This window comes from Culex quinquefasciatus, chromosome 2, assembly GCF_015732765.1.
Source record: "Culex quinquefasciatus strain JHB chromosome 2, VPISU_Cqui_1.0_pri_paternal, whole genome shotgun sequence".
Lineage (NCBI taxonomy): Eukaryota > Metazoa > Arthropoda > Insecta > Diptera > Culicidae > Culex > Culex quinquefasciatus.
In genome coordinates, this window is record NC_051862.1 from 53,077,692 (window position 1) to 53,092,521 (window position 14,830).

Consider the following 14,830-nt stretch of genomic DNA (forward strand, 5'->3'; position numbering starts at 1 on the left):
AATTAAAATAACATTTGAATAAAATACACTTTATTATTTAGCTGGGTCAAATTGCTTCTCAAACTGTCGTTTCCATTCTAATCAGACCCTTCTTCCCATCACTGCTTGTTGTCATCACTTGGGGAATTCTAGCATTCTAGGGCTCGGTCCCTCCATCGACCCCCGCGGCAGTACCAGCACCGATGTGAAGCTTGCATACTTGAGCGTGAAAGCGCAGAGAGAGATGAGTTCACCTAAATACCATTCATTACACGATGTCACAAAGTTACGCAAAATTACTTGTAACAATCTTTTTTTGTGATTTTTTTTCATAAATGATTCCAAGTATCTTTGCTACAAAGTGTTACTCGAAAAAAAAAAAGAAGCAGATGAAACCATGACTGAAAAAAGGGAAAAAGCATTGCATTTCTAACTACTGAAAACGAAAGGCACTCAGTTCGAATGTTTTGATAAACCGGATGTATTTTTTTTACATATATTCCAATGGCACTTTTAACAGTAAACTTACAAACTACAATTACACACATAAACCAGAACTTTTTTAATGCGAAAAAAGTAAGATTACCGTACAAATGTAGTTAGGCGCAATGTGAAGCAAAATAATATTAATAACAATATGTTTCTCTATCTTAGTCAGTAATAAGGGTGAGGTGGGACATGTTTCAAAATTGCCAAATTGCTAGTCAAAGTGCAAATCCTGTCACCATTGTTTTATTGTTTTGTGCGGAAACCTCTTAACCTATAATTGAAATCATGTCCCAAAACTTAAAATTAAATCTATCTAACAACAAAACCAACAAAAAAAGAAAATAAAGCAAACGTACTTTAAAAAAAAACAAAGTAAATGTGGCAAGAAAAAAAAACATCAAAATATAACACACTAGAAACATTCCTACAATCACTTCAAGCTAACGAGCGACGACGACCCCGTGCCGAACACGTGCTGCAGCTCGCGGTTCATTTGGGTTAGATTTTGTAAAAACGTACTGGACAGCCGAATGCTCGGATCGCCGGCACTTGGGCCGTTACTGGCACCACAACCATTACTAGCAAACGGACTAGAAGAAGCGGAAGAGGACGGAAGTGGTAGGAGGAGGCGTACCTGTTGCTTCTTCTGGCTGTTGATCTTGTTGTTTCGCAGCACGACCTGGTCGTTTTCGTCCTTCTTGGTGGCGGCGAGCAGGGCCGCTTGCTCGAGCCGGCGGCGCTGTTCGTTCTCCTGATCGCATGTCTGGTTGGTTTTGAGGGGGAAATTGTGGAAGAATACATAGGATTTAATATTTATTTTTCATTATGAATATTTTTTTTCTTTTTTGCAAAATCTAGGGGAAATTCTCGTTTGACAGGGTGAGGATTGAGTCCATCCAAATCGCCGATTTCACTATTGATCATCTACTTTTTTTAAAGGGATAAGGGAAATTATCCACGCTATAACTAAATAAGTTTCGCATGGAGTTCGACTATTTTTGGGAAGGTAAAAGGTGAGTCCAGAGTGGTCCAGATCGCAAAACTTAATCGAAAATTGTTTTTCCAAAAAAAAAAAAAAAAATGATGAAGTTTAGAAGCTTTGGTGTTGAATTATTGTAAACGAGAAGGGGCAAGTTTTGGCATGGTTGAAAATCAGGGCGTACACGATTGGGGTTTATTTTCTAAGTCTAAGTTTCCAGGAATATTTTTGGGATTTTCATTCTGTTTAAGATAGTTGATGGGCGTGTCAATCCAAGGAACTTTGATCAAGATATTGTAAAAGCAGACAAAAATCAAAATACGAGCGCAACCTGTCAAATATGTTGCGCCACAGGCTGATGTACACGCTAACGACAAACCTCTACATTTTTGTTCGACGCAAAAGATTTTTCGCGTTCTTTTTTCGAAAAAATGATTTTGGACATGTTGGACCTCGTGTTGGACAAAAGTTACGGATATTTTCAGGTTAATTTAAGCAATTTTAATACTTAAATAATGTTATTTCTAAAAAGCCAAAATATTACCAAAAATAGATATTTTGAGCTTTGGCTCAATTCGTTGGACAAATTTGGATTCAGGGGGCAAAATTGCATAGAAAAACATATAGTTTGACAATTTTCGAATTTCGTTGGTGTAATCTAGAGGTGGGCAAAACCGCTCTTTTTAAGGAGCCGCTCATTTTCCCTCGCTCATTAAAAAGAGCGGCTCTTTCGCTCCTTTTCAAAATGTTGATGAAAAGGCTATTTAAAGAACAGTGTGATGTTGTGTGCCCTCTTTAGTGGAATTTTTAAAATTAAGGTTTTGGGGTGTTTTATGTCACTATTTCTACTCGAACCAAAACGTTCGAATATTGGATGGGGTGAGCTCCCAAACTTAAAGGAAGGATTTGGGAGAAAATTGATATTAACCCTCTACCACCCAATTTTTTTTTCAAATTTTTTATTTTTGCCGTGTTCAGGAGGTCATTTTGAGAATCTTTTGTGCAACGAAAAACTTTACTTCTCTTTTTTTATGTTTTTCTTGTTTTATTTTTAGTATTTTAATTTTCATTTATTTTGTTTAGTTTATGTTTGTTTTTGGTAGTATTTGGCCTATTTTAACACCTCCTTTCATTACATTTCGCCTATCTAAATTTTTCATGTTTTTACAGTCACTTTTTAATTTATTTACATGATTTTCACATTTTCTGCTATAGAATGGCACCATTATCATTTAAATTTTTAAAAAATGCGTAGAGGCATAGTCTGGGACACTACAAAAATTACTGCATGCTTCTTTTTACTTAAAATATAGGAAATGTTAGTAAAAAAACACAGCTAAAGTTGACCCTTAAAAAATGTCATTTTCTAAAACATTGGCAAAGTCACATAAAACAAGTAAAACTTCCAACCCTAAAATTATGTAAAATTTTAAGAGTTCTTCTTTCCAATGCATTTTAAAGATCAAAAAATGACTGAAAATGGATTTTTGACGATTTTTCAGATCGAAGCCCGTCTAAAGGCGGGGTTAGGTTGTAGAGGGTTAATTTTACGAAATGGCGTTTATTTTTACTAAAATTTTACTAATGCTCAAATTTTATTTGAAGAAAATATATATGCGAACCTTTGTCTACATTCTGATTTAATCGATAAAGTTCTATAAATGCCAAAGTACAATTTACAATTTGACTTTAATTGATAAGCATTGAAATATTTGAAATTACATTTTTAATTCTCAAAATCAAATTTAATACTTTAATTTGTTTGAAACTCAGTAAATTATATTTATAAAGTTAAAAAAACACAGGTTTAAAATCATTATATATTGAAACGGCTCTTTCAATTAACGGACCGAAGTTTCCAAAAGAGCCACGGCTCTTTTTTTGTGAGCCACGGTTCTTTCACTCTTTTTAGTGAACCGGCTCGTTGAGCGACTCGCTCTTTTTTTGCTCATCTCTAAGTGTATGGTTCATGAGACATTCTTAAATATGAATAACCTTACTCTAAAAGTGCTCCGAACATTCAAAAACATTACCTTTCTCTAAAAATTGGGTCCTAAAAACGAGATTTTACTTGTTATATTATTGTTCACAACTGTAAAGCTTATTTGTCTGAGTACAAACTTTAGTACGACCACAAAGAGTTTAAATTGGATTTTTAAAATCAATTTTGAAAAATTAACCTCGCGGTCCTTCTTGACAGAAAAGGTCCTACTTGACAGCTCTTTTCAAGAGGACCATAGTTGATCCATCGAAAAAATGTTGTCTTGTCAAAAAGTGATCAAAAATGGTTTTTAAGCGTGTTTTTAATCGTTGTATCGTTTTGAGGGCTTTGCTCTGTTGACTTTGATAAAATTAGTCGTGGAAGGCGTAGGGATAATATATCCATTCCACGGACGAACGGACATGACACGGGGTTTCAAAAAGTGAAGCAGGTTTTCTTTTACTTCTTCTTGGCGATAACCTGCGCAAGCGAGATCGCTTATGTTAAAATTTATCGCGCCACGTGGTTTAAAACGTAAACAAAGCCAGCAAATGATGCTAACTCATGGGCATTTTATGAAATGGTCGTGTGAATTTATATTTAAAATTTTCGGCAATTTTAGTATCCATAATAAATTACCTAGAATCATAAAGACAAACTAAATGCCAAAACACTGTTTCTAGCACCATGTTAATGCTAAATGTTTTAATTAATTATTGCATAAGACATTTTGGGAAATCATGCGTAATCACGCGATGCTACTTCAACAACTCGAATGCAGATGGCGCAAGTGATTGTTAGCTTCAGAAATTTGAAGAAAATTTGTTCCTGGTGTCATGTCCGTTCGTCCGTGTCCATTCCTAGCATATTAAGCGGTCGTGTCGAAATGATGCTGGATAATCTGGAGTGTTGGTTGAAATTTACTAAAACCAGGTACACAATCCAGGAGAGCAGCTATTCTTAAACATTTCTGTTTGTTTTGACTTTCACTAAACGTTATTCGTATTCCTTTTACAAGCAATTTACAAGCATATTTTCTAGGTGTATTCTGGTCTGACAAGAATGCACTGGAGCCCACGCAATTTCTATTATCGGCTGAATTCTTTTTTCTATCAGTGCTCTTTTGTGTCTGCCTAGTGCTGCCATTCGTGACAAAATTTTAAGCAAACACTCACGAAAAGTGACATTTATGTTTCCTGGCATCACTGGCTCACTCTTACACGCGCTGTTGGAGGTGTTGGTGACAAGCTTTTGTTCTTTATTTGCCATCGCTTCTAGCTCGGCTTCGTCAGCCTTTGATTAGAAAAGGTAAACATCAAGTGACTCAGTGCGTTTGTTGTTTTTGATAGCGCTTGCTAATTAATTACATGTTTTGGGATTATTTGTCAAGTGAGTGGCTAAACCATGTTCAAACATCGTGTTGCCGATTGGAAGAGATTTCATATGTTAAGCGCTATGAAAACGTTAGCGCAATTGAAAAGATAGTGATGGCGACTTTCGTTGAACGGTTAAGCTCTTATCTTGCGTGTGGATGTGATGGTGAAAGGTGTCTCAAAATCGAAATTTTGATTAAAAGTTCATTAAATTACATCTAGTTGGCCAGTAAAAAGCGTACATTTGTGTGCTTACTCGAGGCGGAGCTGTTGCCGGTAAGTTTATGGCCTCAAAAGCTATTGTAGAGCTTTAATCGAGCAACAAACTCCCTATGTGCTTAAGATAGGTGTTTGATTAGAATAGGTAGATTGCGAGTCATTTTTTTTTTTTTGTAATCAGCAACGTTGCCTTGATTGCCACTTGGATTGTACCACCCTATTCGTGAACAACTCAAATTTTCAACCAGATCAATGCATTTTCTCATTTGCAACAACTCTTTAAAGGACACTAGAGACATCCTGAATATCGATATTATTTCCACTTCATTTTGCGATCTCGACCACTGTGCACCGCCATATTGGATTATATACTGGCAGATTGCCATTTTTTTGTTTACTGGACAACTCAAAATACGACAGCCCAGAAAAAAAAACTGCGAGAACTGCGGATAACCAAGTTTGGACTTAATGGATATTTTTTAAAAATTTATCCAAATGTTTTCATTTTTTTTAGAATAAAAACAGTTACAGTAGTCGGGCATGTACGTGTGTCAAACGCGTTCCAGCTAAAATCGCTTTGGACAGTTCTCGCACTAAAAACAACTTTCAGGATTCAGGAAATAAAGATGATAAGATGAAAGAACAATTATGTCAGACGATCGCTTACCTTGAACGCTCTGACGAATCGGACTAGCAACGAGAAGAATGCATTGGCGTCTGCATTCCGGGACGATTCACCAAAGTATTCGATGCACTCTTTGAACGAATCCTGTAACAACATTGAAAATTCTGCATTCAATATACATTCTAGATTAATAAATTAGTGAGACAATTACCTGCGCCGTCTTGCAATCCACCCGGATCTTCTTCAGCTTCTCCTCCGAGTTGCTCAAAAAGTCCCGCAGCACGTGATTGTGCGTGCCCTTCCCTCGCAGATCCGCCTCCTTCCGCACCTGCTCCATACCCTTCTCGAGCTCGTTCACGTCCGAGATGAGAATCTCCAGCGAGACCTGGGCCGCCTTGTCGATACAGAACAGCTCCGAGTCAAAGTTCATCAGCTCGGGGAACTTTTGCCGCAGCGTGCCGACGATGTAGTGCATCAGGCTCATCCGCTTGTCGTTCGACTTGGTGTCCATCAGGGTGTCCAGCGACTGCAGCTTGAAGCCGTACGCGGGGCCGCGCTTGCTGCTGTTTAGGTAGTTGCCGAAGGCGAGGATCACTTCGAGGAGGGAGCGGAACTTTTTCGACGATTTGATCGAGGACGAGGCGGAGATGATGGCGTAGATTTGCTGGTGGGTGGGGGAGGATGATGATTAGTGATGTTGAATGTGGAATGGATCAAATGAACTCTTACCGGGTTGATCAGGTGCAGACTGTCGAAGAAGTTGCCGATGTAGTTCATGATGGACAGCTTGGACGAGATGCGCTCAACCTTCGTCAGCTGCAGCATAAACTTGTCCTCCTCGGTGAGCAGGTTCAGGTCCTTCTTCTCTATCACATACTCCTTGTAGAGCTTCTGCTCCTGGTCGGTGGGCACCATCTTCTGCAGCAGCTCGACGTTCTCGAGCGAGAGCTGCTTCAGGTCGAGGTTGTTGATCGCCTTGATGACCAGATCGGCGGGCATTTCCAGCTTGCGGCGTGAGATTGCTGCGGGGAAAAAGGGAAGGTCTGTTAGTGCTTGAACAAATTATACGATCGTGATGTTTTGTACCTATATTTCTTAACCTCGTGTGCTCGAGCAGCGAGATGTGCTCCGGCTTCTTGAACCGCTTGCTGGGGAACGTGGACAGGCCGTCGATGTTGTCGCAGTTGCCGTTCGTGAGCGGGCCGCCCATGCCGATCTTGAAGCGCTCCTCAAAGTCGGTAAAGTCGATCTGGCGGTGCAGCTTTTCGTCGTCGAGCTCGTTGAAGATGGTTCCGCGCACCTGGTTCGGCTTGAGCGCGACCCAGTTGAGCGTTGGCAGTTTGTATTTGGTTTGTACTTTGCGCTTGATGGTCATGTTGCCGTCGGTGCAGTGAATCGCTCCGCCGAGGTTCATGAAGCCGCTGCCGGGACCAGCCGGTGGCGGTGGAATGAATGCGGGTGGTTTCGGTGGTGCGCGCGTACCGTTCAGACTCGGCAGGGCAGGTGGAGCGGGTGGGCATGGAGGTGGGGGAGGCGTAGGGGCAACTGGTGGGGCAGGCGGAGCAGGGGGAGGTGGTACGGGTGGGGCTTTGTCACCTCCGTTGAGGGTTGCCGTTCCCGTTGGACTGAGTTCGGACAGTTTGCCACCCTTCGCCAGAAGGTTGGACACGTCCGCGATCGAAGTTCCCTTGGGGAGGGTTTTGGTGAAGTTCTCCAGCTCAAGCAGCATCGACTGTCGGCTCTTGGATTCCTGTTCGTGCTGTTTGAGTGCTCGCTTTAGTTTCGTTATCTCCTCCTCCACGGTTCGATGCTTGTTGTGCAGATCATCCCGCTCAACGCGCGTTTGACTTAGTTCCGACTCGAGCTCGCCGATCTTGAACAGCGCTTCCCGCTCGATTTCACTAGCCTGGTCTAAGGCACGACCCAGTTCGTCCTCAAGTTCGTTTACCCTCTCGAGGGCGGCAGTCTTCGTTTCGCTGTCTTCCATTAGGGCGGCCACGTCGAACACATTGTCCAGATAGGCCGAGATTTGCACGTGCAGCTCCTCCGACTCGGTCAGCCGCAGCTTCTCCAGATAGTCGTCTAATCCTAGCGCAGTAAACTCATACTGCAGGTGCACCCTGTAATTCATGTCCTCCACGGAATGTACGACGATATTTACAAATTGCATGCATGCCACCATAAAGTCTATGTTGAACAGTTCATAGTTCATAAAGTACTCCATCAGCGTCTGGAAACGACGCTGTTCCGAGCAAACCTTCTTAAAATTATCGAATGCCGAAAGTATGATCTCGTGGCCACCCTTCACCAGACAGATAGCCGCAAGCAGCTCCAGCACGAGGGCCTTCGTCCGTAGCGATTTGTGGATCAAACTCAACGCTATACAATTGATCGCTTCCCGGTGCTGTATCACCATATTGAACCCATACTTGTTGTTCATGATCGCTCGCATGCACATGATGCACACGTGGATATCATCCGTCGTCAAGCCCATGTTCAGCTTGGCAATGTGCCGCGACCTCCGCTTAATGCTCGGACTATCCATCATGTCGCCCAAGCCCGGCCTCATAAACCCATTCGAACCTCCCAACTTGTGGTTCGTTTCGTTGCTTCCGTACGAAGCGATCGTCGTATCGGCCGCCGCAACCGTCTTGTTCGGGTTCAGGCCCTCGTCCGATTCGGACTTTGCCTCCTGTATCCGCTGCTCGTGCCGCATCATCGTCAGCCGAAAGCTCAGATAGTCGATCAGCGCGTCCAGGCCCTGGTTTTCGTCGTCCAGAAACTCCTTCACCCACTCGATGTGGTTCGTGCGCAGCGAAATCTCCAGATCGCGCAGCACCTGCGTCGACGTCGATTCGCCAACCATTTTTCGTTTCTGTAACAGAGAAAAAAAAGAACTTGAAATCCCAGAAACAGTCTAACAAACAATTCTCCAAGTGCAATCCGAAGCTGTACTCATCCCCCAGCTGCCGATCCGATTACCATTCCTTGCGACCAATGAAGCGCAATGATTGAGAATGTGTGCTTTCGAGATTATTTTGCTCTCTGTACTTCGAATGACTTCAAGTGTTTCCCGGGATCAGAGGCGCTGTCGTTCAGCGAGGTGTCCGGCCGTAAGTCCGACCAAGTCCGCTACGACGACGTTGCTCCTCCTCGGTTGACCACACCAATCAATCTTCACGCTTCATTTGCACGCGGCGGAATCGGTCCCAAGTTGAGGCGTTGGATTTCCATCAATAGCTAAATCTATTGGGATGATATTGAGCCCGTGCGTAAACAATCCGCGCGCGCATTTGATTGATTTACACGCGGTGACCCTGTCCAGATAGATACACATAACAAATCTCTTGGAAATTGAGACCGCACAGCAAAGTTAGATCCGCAGACTTTGATTGCTCCAACTGGTTGGAACGAATCGGTGACGGACCAATATTTGGCCTTTTCCTCAACAAACAGTAATTAATCATTTGCTTCCCCCCGTACCAGTTGGTATTCCAAGCAAAGTTTGTTATCGAGGCAACATGAGAGGAATGCGAAAATATTTGGGCAATTGATAGCCTGGAAACCTGGACGGTACCTAAAACGATCTAGATTGGATCAGAATAGCAACATATGTGCGGAATATAAAGCAGGTGACATTCCTTAGTGGACTTTGATGGGTTTGTTGGAATTTTGCACCCACCTTAGACATAGGATATTGTTGCGAATAAAGAATATCAAGAACAAACTTAGTTAAGAATAATTTGTTGGTCAAATATAATATATTTGAAGACATGTTAATTACCCAACCACAGCAAATTTATGTTATAAAAACAGTTAAGCTTGTTTGTTTATCAAAAAATACTCAAAAAGTTATTAAAACGCAAATTTTGAATTGAGCAGGCTTAATTTTGAAATTATAATCATACATATTTTCATTTCTAAAGATTGCTTAATTTAACAAAGATTTAATTTTTTAACCAGTTCATAATTTAGGCTAAATGGAAAACACATTCATTTTTTTCAATTTTAAATCTTTGCAATGGATCAGGACCTATAGTCCGATTTTCAAAATTCAAAAATGAAAATGGCAGAGCAATTTATAGCTATTTCAAATTTTATTTATTCTGAAATTTGTTTTGTCCGTTTTGTCCATACTCTTTGGCTCAAAAGTTTATTTTCTTGATTCCCTAAAACGTATAAAAAAAACATGTGAAAACATAGTTTGCTGATTTGACGAATTATAAAAAAGTTGTAATAGACCACCCAAATCTCCAAACCAAACATAAAAAGAGGTTCAAATTAGGGGAATTATACCCATTCCCATCACTTTAAGCGGTGGTGTTTGAATGATACTCGATAAAGGGTGTTCCTTAAAATTTACTAAAACCAATCACATCAACCAGTAGAACAGCTTTCTGTGAACATTTCTGTTTAATTTGACTTTTGTCAAAATGAATTTCTAATTCTTTTACAAGCAATCTCCATTTTTTTCAACGTCTATTCTCGTCTGACGAGAATGCCCTGTTGTGTTTTAGCAATTTCTATTACCAGCAAAGATTTTTTTTTCTTCCAGCTCACTTTAGAGCCTGCAGTTCTCTCAGATTTCGGTCATTCGTTTTTTTTGTGTATTTTTTAATCCGAATGAAACTTTTTTGGTGCCTTCGGTATGTCCAAAGAAGCCATTTTGCATCATTAGTTTGTCCATATAATTATCGATACAATTTTGGCAGCTGTCCATACAAAAATACTATGTGAAAATTCAAAAATCTGTATCTTTTGAAGGAATTTTTTGATCGATTTGGTGTCTTCGGCAAAATTGTAGATATGGATACGGATTACACTGAAAAAAATGATACACGGTAAAATTTTTTAAAGTGATTTTTAATTTAACTATTTGTCATTAAAACTTGATTTAGCATAGCATAGCATAGCATTGGTGTCTACCCGTAGCTGCTACTTCGTTATTGACCAGGACCCCCAAACATTGCTCCGTGGACCACAGATGAAAAGTAGGAACCAATCATCACCCCTTCGCAATTTTCAAAGGTCCCTATCGTGCTGATCAATACCGACGCCGGCCACGACCTGAGGTAAAACACGGGGAAGTGGATGGGAATGTGAGCCGATACTTGAGTGATGGGACCGCTAAATCGGCTGCGTCACCGACAAAGTATCACATGAGTTTTGAGGGGTTAGTAAGATGGGTATGAGGTCAGGATTCACTGTGGTAGGTGATGCGACCATAAACAATTTGTTTATCGGTTGAAATTTTAAAAATCTTAGGCAGCCGGCTGCGGAAAGGTAGTTATCTAGGGATTTAAATATAGTATTAATTCGACCGCGATTCTCCAGAAATTCTCCGTCGGCGCGCCTTCCGATCAGCGGTGATGTAGGAAGGGCTTCATTCATTAAAATTATTTTATATCATAAGCCTTAAAACATATCCGTCGACGTGCCTTCCGATCCTCGATGATATGGAAAGGACTTAATCCAGCAATACGACTTGCTTGTCTCAAAAAACAAAAATCGGATCGTTTCTATCAAAAACTATATAAAGAGAACAAAAATAAAATTGATCGGCCAACGCCAACGCAAACAAAAAATAAATAAAAAAGAAGAAGAAGAAATCCAATCACCCCATGTACACAAATAGCGACACAAAAGAGACGGAAAATAACACGAAAAAAAAACAGGACTGCGCGTCCCCACAGGCACCGCACTGCTGATGCCATTATTTAATTATCTATTTGTCATTAAAACTTGATTTGCAAAAAAACACTATTTTTTTTTATTTTCTTTCTTTAATGTTTTAGAGGACATAAAATGCCAACTTTTCAGAAATTTCCAGAATAGGCAAAAAATCTTGACCGAGTTTGATTTTTTGAAAAAATACAGATTTTTTCAAAAAATAGAAATATTGGTCGCAAAAATTTTTCAACTTTATTTTTCGATGTAAAATTGAATTTGCAATCAAAAAGTACTTTAGTTCGTGACATTTTCTGATCCTTCCGAAAAAAATATTTTCAGAAATTTCAAATCAAGACTAACATTTCAAACGGGCCAAACATTCAATATTACGCCCTTTTGAAATGATAGTCTTGATTTAAAATTTTTGAAAATATTTTTTCGAAAAGATCGAAAAGATTTCATAGTTACATATTTTAACACTGTAAATCGGACCATCAATTTTCCTGTTTGTTAACCTTTGTATGGCAATATCTCAGCATTAAGGGTCGTATTAGCAAAGTTCAAAAAAGCTATTTTATAGAGTTATTTTATAGAGAATTTTCTCAACTTTTCAAAAATATGTAAGGTGGGCAAACATGGGCACTAATTTTTAAAAATGAAAAACTGCGACGGCTATAACTTGAAAACGGTGCACTTTATCAAAAATTCACTAAAGTACGTTTTGATTGCCAATTTGAATTAACATCGAGAATTGAAATTGAAAAATTTTTGCGACCAATATTTCGATTTTTTTGAAAAAAATCTGTATTGATTCAAAAATTCATAACTCGGTAAAAGATTTTTTGCCCATTCTGGAAATTTCTGAAAAGTTGTGAGCGGCCGTGGCTAACTGGTTACGGTGTTTGATCTTTTTTTTTCAGTGTAGTCCATATACATACCTACAACTTTGCCCAAGACACCAAATCGATCAAAAAATTCCTTCAAAAGATACAGATTTTTGAATTTTCACACATCATTTTGGTATGGACAGCTGCCAAATTTGTATGGAAAATTATATGAACGAACTAATGATGCAAAATGGCTTCTTTGGGCATACCGAAGGCACCAAAAAAGTTTCAGCCGGATTAAAAAACACAAAAATTAAAATTAAAGAAAAAATACCGATTCCGTAGAGAACTGCTCAAGTGTGTATGAGACTTTGGATAATCGAATCATGAGCAATTTTTTTTTTCAATTTTCTCAATTTAAAAGTAGTTTAGGGGACATACTTAAGCTCGACAATCAAAAATAAGACATCGATTTTTTTTGTGATTCGATTATCCGAAGTTAAATTTCGCCAAGGCATTCGGATAATCGAGTCTGGACTGTAATTTAAAACTGACGATGTCTCGGAAATTATTTGTCCGATATTCAATGCTCAAAATTTAAACTTTTTTGATTTTTTTCTGATCTTTTCATTTAAAAAAATAATAACAAAATTGTAAAATTGATATTATTGTATTTCTGAAAAAAATGCAAATTGTAGGTATATGTTTCTGTATAAAAAGGACACATTTTAGTTGAAGGTCTCGGGGCCTTACACATCATAAAAGTGGGTCATCTCGCACAGCAAATCCCTCACCCACAAAAAGCAACCCAACAAACACAATACTTACTCGATGACTTCGCGAGGCCTTGGGGTCCAGGTAGGTTCGCAGCTTCGTCAGATAGTGCGCCGGTGGGTCTTTGGCATGTACCATTTCCTGCAAGCAAGCAACAAACAAAACAGATAAAGAGAGAGAATTAGTATACAATGGTATAGCCAACAACTGCGACATGCGATGCGCCCCCATATGAGGAGTTGCACGACGACGACGACGACGGCTTGGAGGAGAGCCATGAGTAACACTTTTCCCATCGGATTCTGATGGTAATGAGTCGCCTGCTCTCTATGAGTAATGCATCACTCGGCTCGGTAAGGCATCGCATCTGCCAGGGAGGAGGAATATGTTTTATTTATGAAGTTGCAATCCCCTTGTGCCTCGTGTGATCGTCGTTGGCGAACGTTTAAAAATAAAACCTAAACATTACATCACTTGACTGTTTTCATTAAAGATGCAGTTTGCTTATCACGACTAGTTGTAGTTTTTTTTTCTTTTTCCTCTTTTTCACTTTCAGCCTGTACAGTAAAGAGTAGTGTGCCGAGGCGATAAATACATTAAGTACGACTAATCACGAAAGACCCCACACCGCCCCCTTTCGACTTTCCTCGCAACCAAGTAAGTACACACATGTGAACACTGCGTTCGGAGTGATGTCAGTGATTCGAGATAACGTGTAGTTATGTACTATCATGCCGGCCGGCCTGACAGATCTTCTCACACGCATCGGAGAACGAAAACAATTTTGTTGTTATGTTGTTCTACAAATCATAACAATGCAGCACCGCATCGTAGTTGCAGCGGCAGTATTAGACAACTCAGGGAAACGGGGTGAGTCATGCGATGTATTTTTGAATAGTTCTGCGAAATGATATATTATCATATCATTTCATTAGAACTTCATTTCATTCCATATCATATCATTATAACTTAAAACAACTTTAAATACGAGATAGGGTTGAATGTATTGTGCACAGAAAAAAATCAATTCCCGTAATCGTGAATTATTTTCACGAATTTGAGATCCACGAAGGAATTTATTCATGAGTATGGTGCATTTGCACCATAAACGTGAATATATTCCTTCGTGGTTCTCATAAAGGTGTATTCACATTATACCGCATCCGCAGCCGCAGCCGCATCCGCACAAAATTTGACAGTACGGATGCACAGTGCGGACGCAATTTCTCCAATGCATTTCATATGCAGCCATTCACACTGTTCCGCATCCGTATCCGCAGTACGGATCCGTATACGGATGCGGAACAGTGTGAATGGGAACATTCGAAGTGCATTGGAGGAATCGCTTCCGCACTGTGCGTCCGTACTGTCAAATTTTGTGCGGATGCGGCTGCGGCTGCGGTTGCGGTATAATGTGAATACACCTTAATCGTGAACTGACTTCACGGTTTCTAGAATTGATTTTTTTCTGTGTGAGCTATTATCAGCTATCGTGAATTTTTGCGAATTGGTCTACATAAAACATTTCTGGAGATTGTTTATTGGAAATGGTGCAATAGACCAATACCATCCCGTACGTTTTAAATTGAACTCTCGTATAATGCATTTGCCAACATGTTTTTTTTATATCAAAATGATAAAATTCAGGCTTGTTTTATTTTTTGTATTTTAGTATTTTAGCATATTTGTTGTTAACACTTGAACATCCCAAGCCTGCAGTTTTTACGCACCCTGTGCGGTTTGACGTAAACACTAACACACTTACACACGCATGCCTACAGAATAAAAGTGAAGTCGAGTTTTGCACGTCGAATCGAAAGGTCGTGTTTTGCACCTATCCGAAACGTCTCCGGTTTGCCGCGAAAAATACAGTCCACTCTACGAAGGCCAACAATATTAGCATACTAATATTTT

General features: G+C 39.9%; 1 protein-coding gene across 1 annotated transcript in view; it reads right to left on the minus strand.

The window, feature by feature from the left end:
• The window catches only part of LOC6035701 (formin-like protein), a 115,918-nt gene that overhangs the window by 7,943 nt on the left and 93,145 nt on the right, over positions 1-14,830 (minus strand). Inside the window, exons 4-9 of the mRNA XM_038258542.1 lie at positions 12,971-13,057; positions 6,732-8,520; positions 6,375-6,667; positions 5,857-6,309; positions 5,688-5,789; positions 1,103-1,231 (exon numbers count right to left, since the gene is read on the minus strand). Of these exons, the coding sequence (XP_038114470.1) occupies positions 1,103-1,231; positions 5,688-5,789; positions 5,857-6,309; positions 6,375-6,667; positions 6,732-8,520; positions 12,971-13,057 (2,853 nt within the window). The remainder of the gene's footprint in view (positions 1-1,102; positions 1,232-5,687; positions 5,790-5,856; positions 6,310-6,374; positions 6,668-6,731; positions 8,521-12,970; positions 13,058-14,830) is intronic.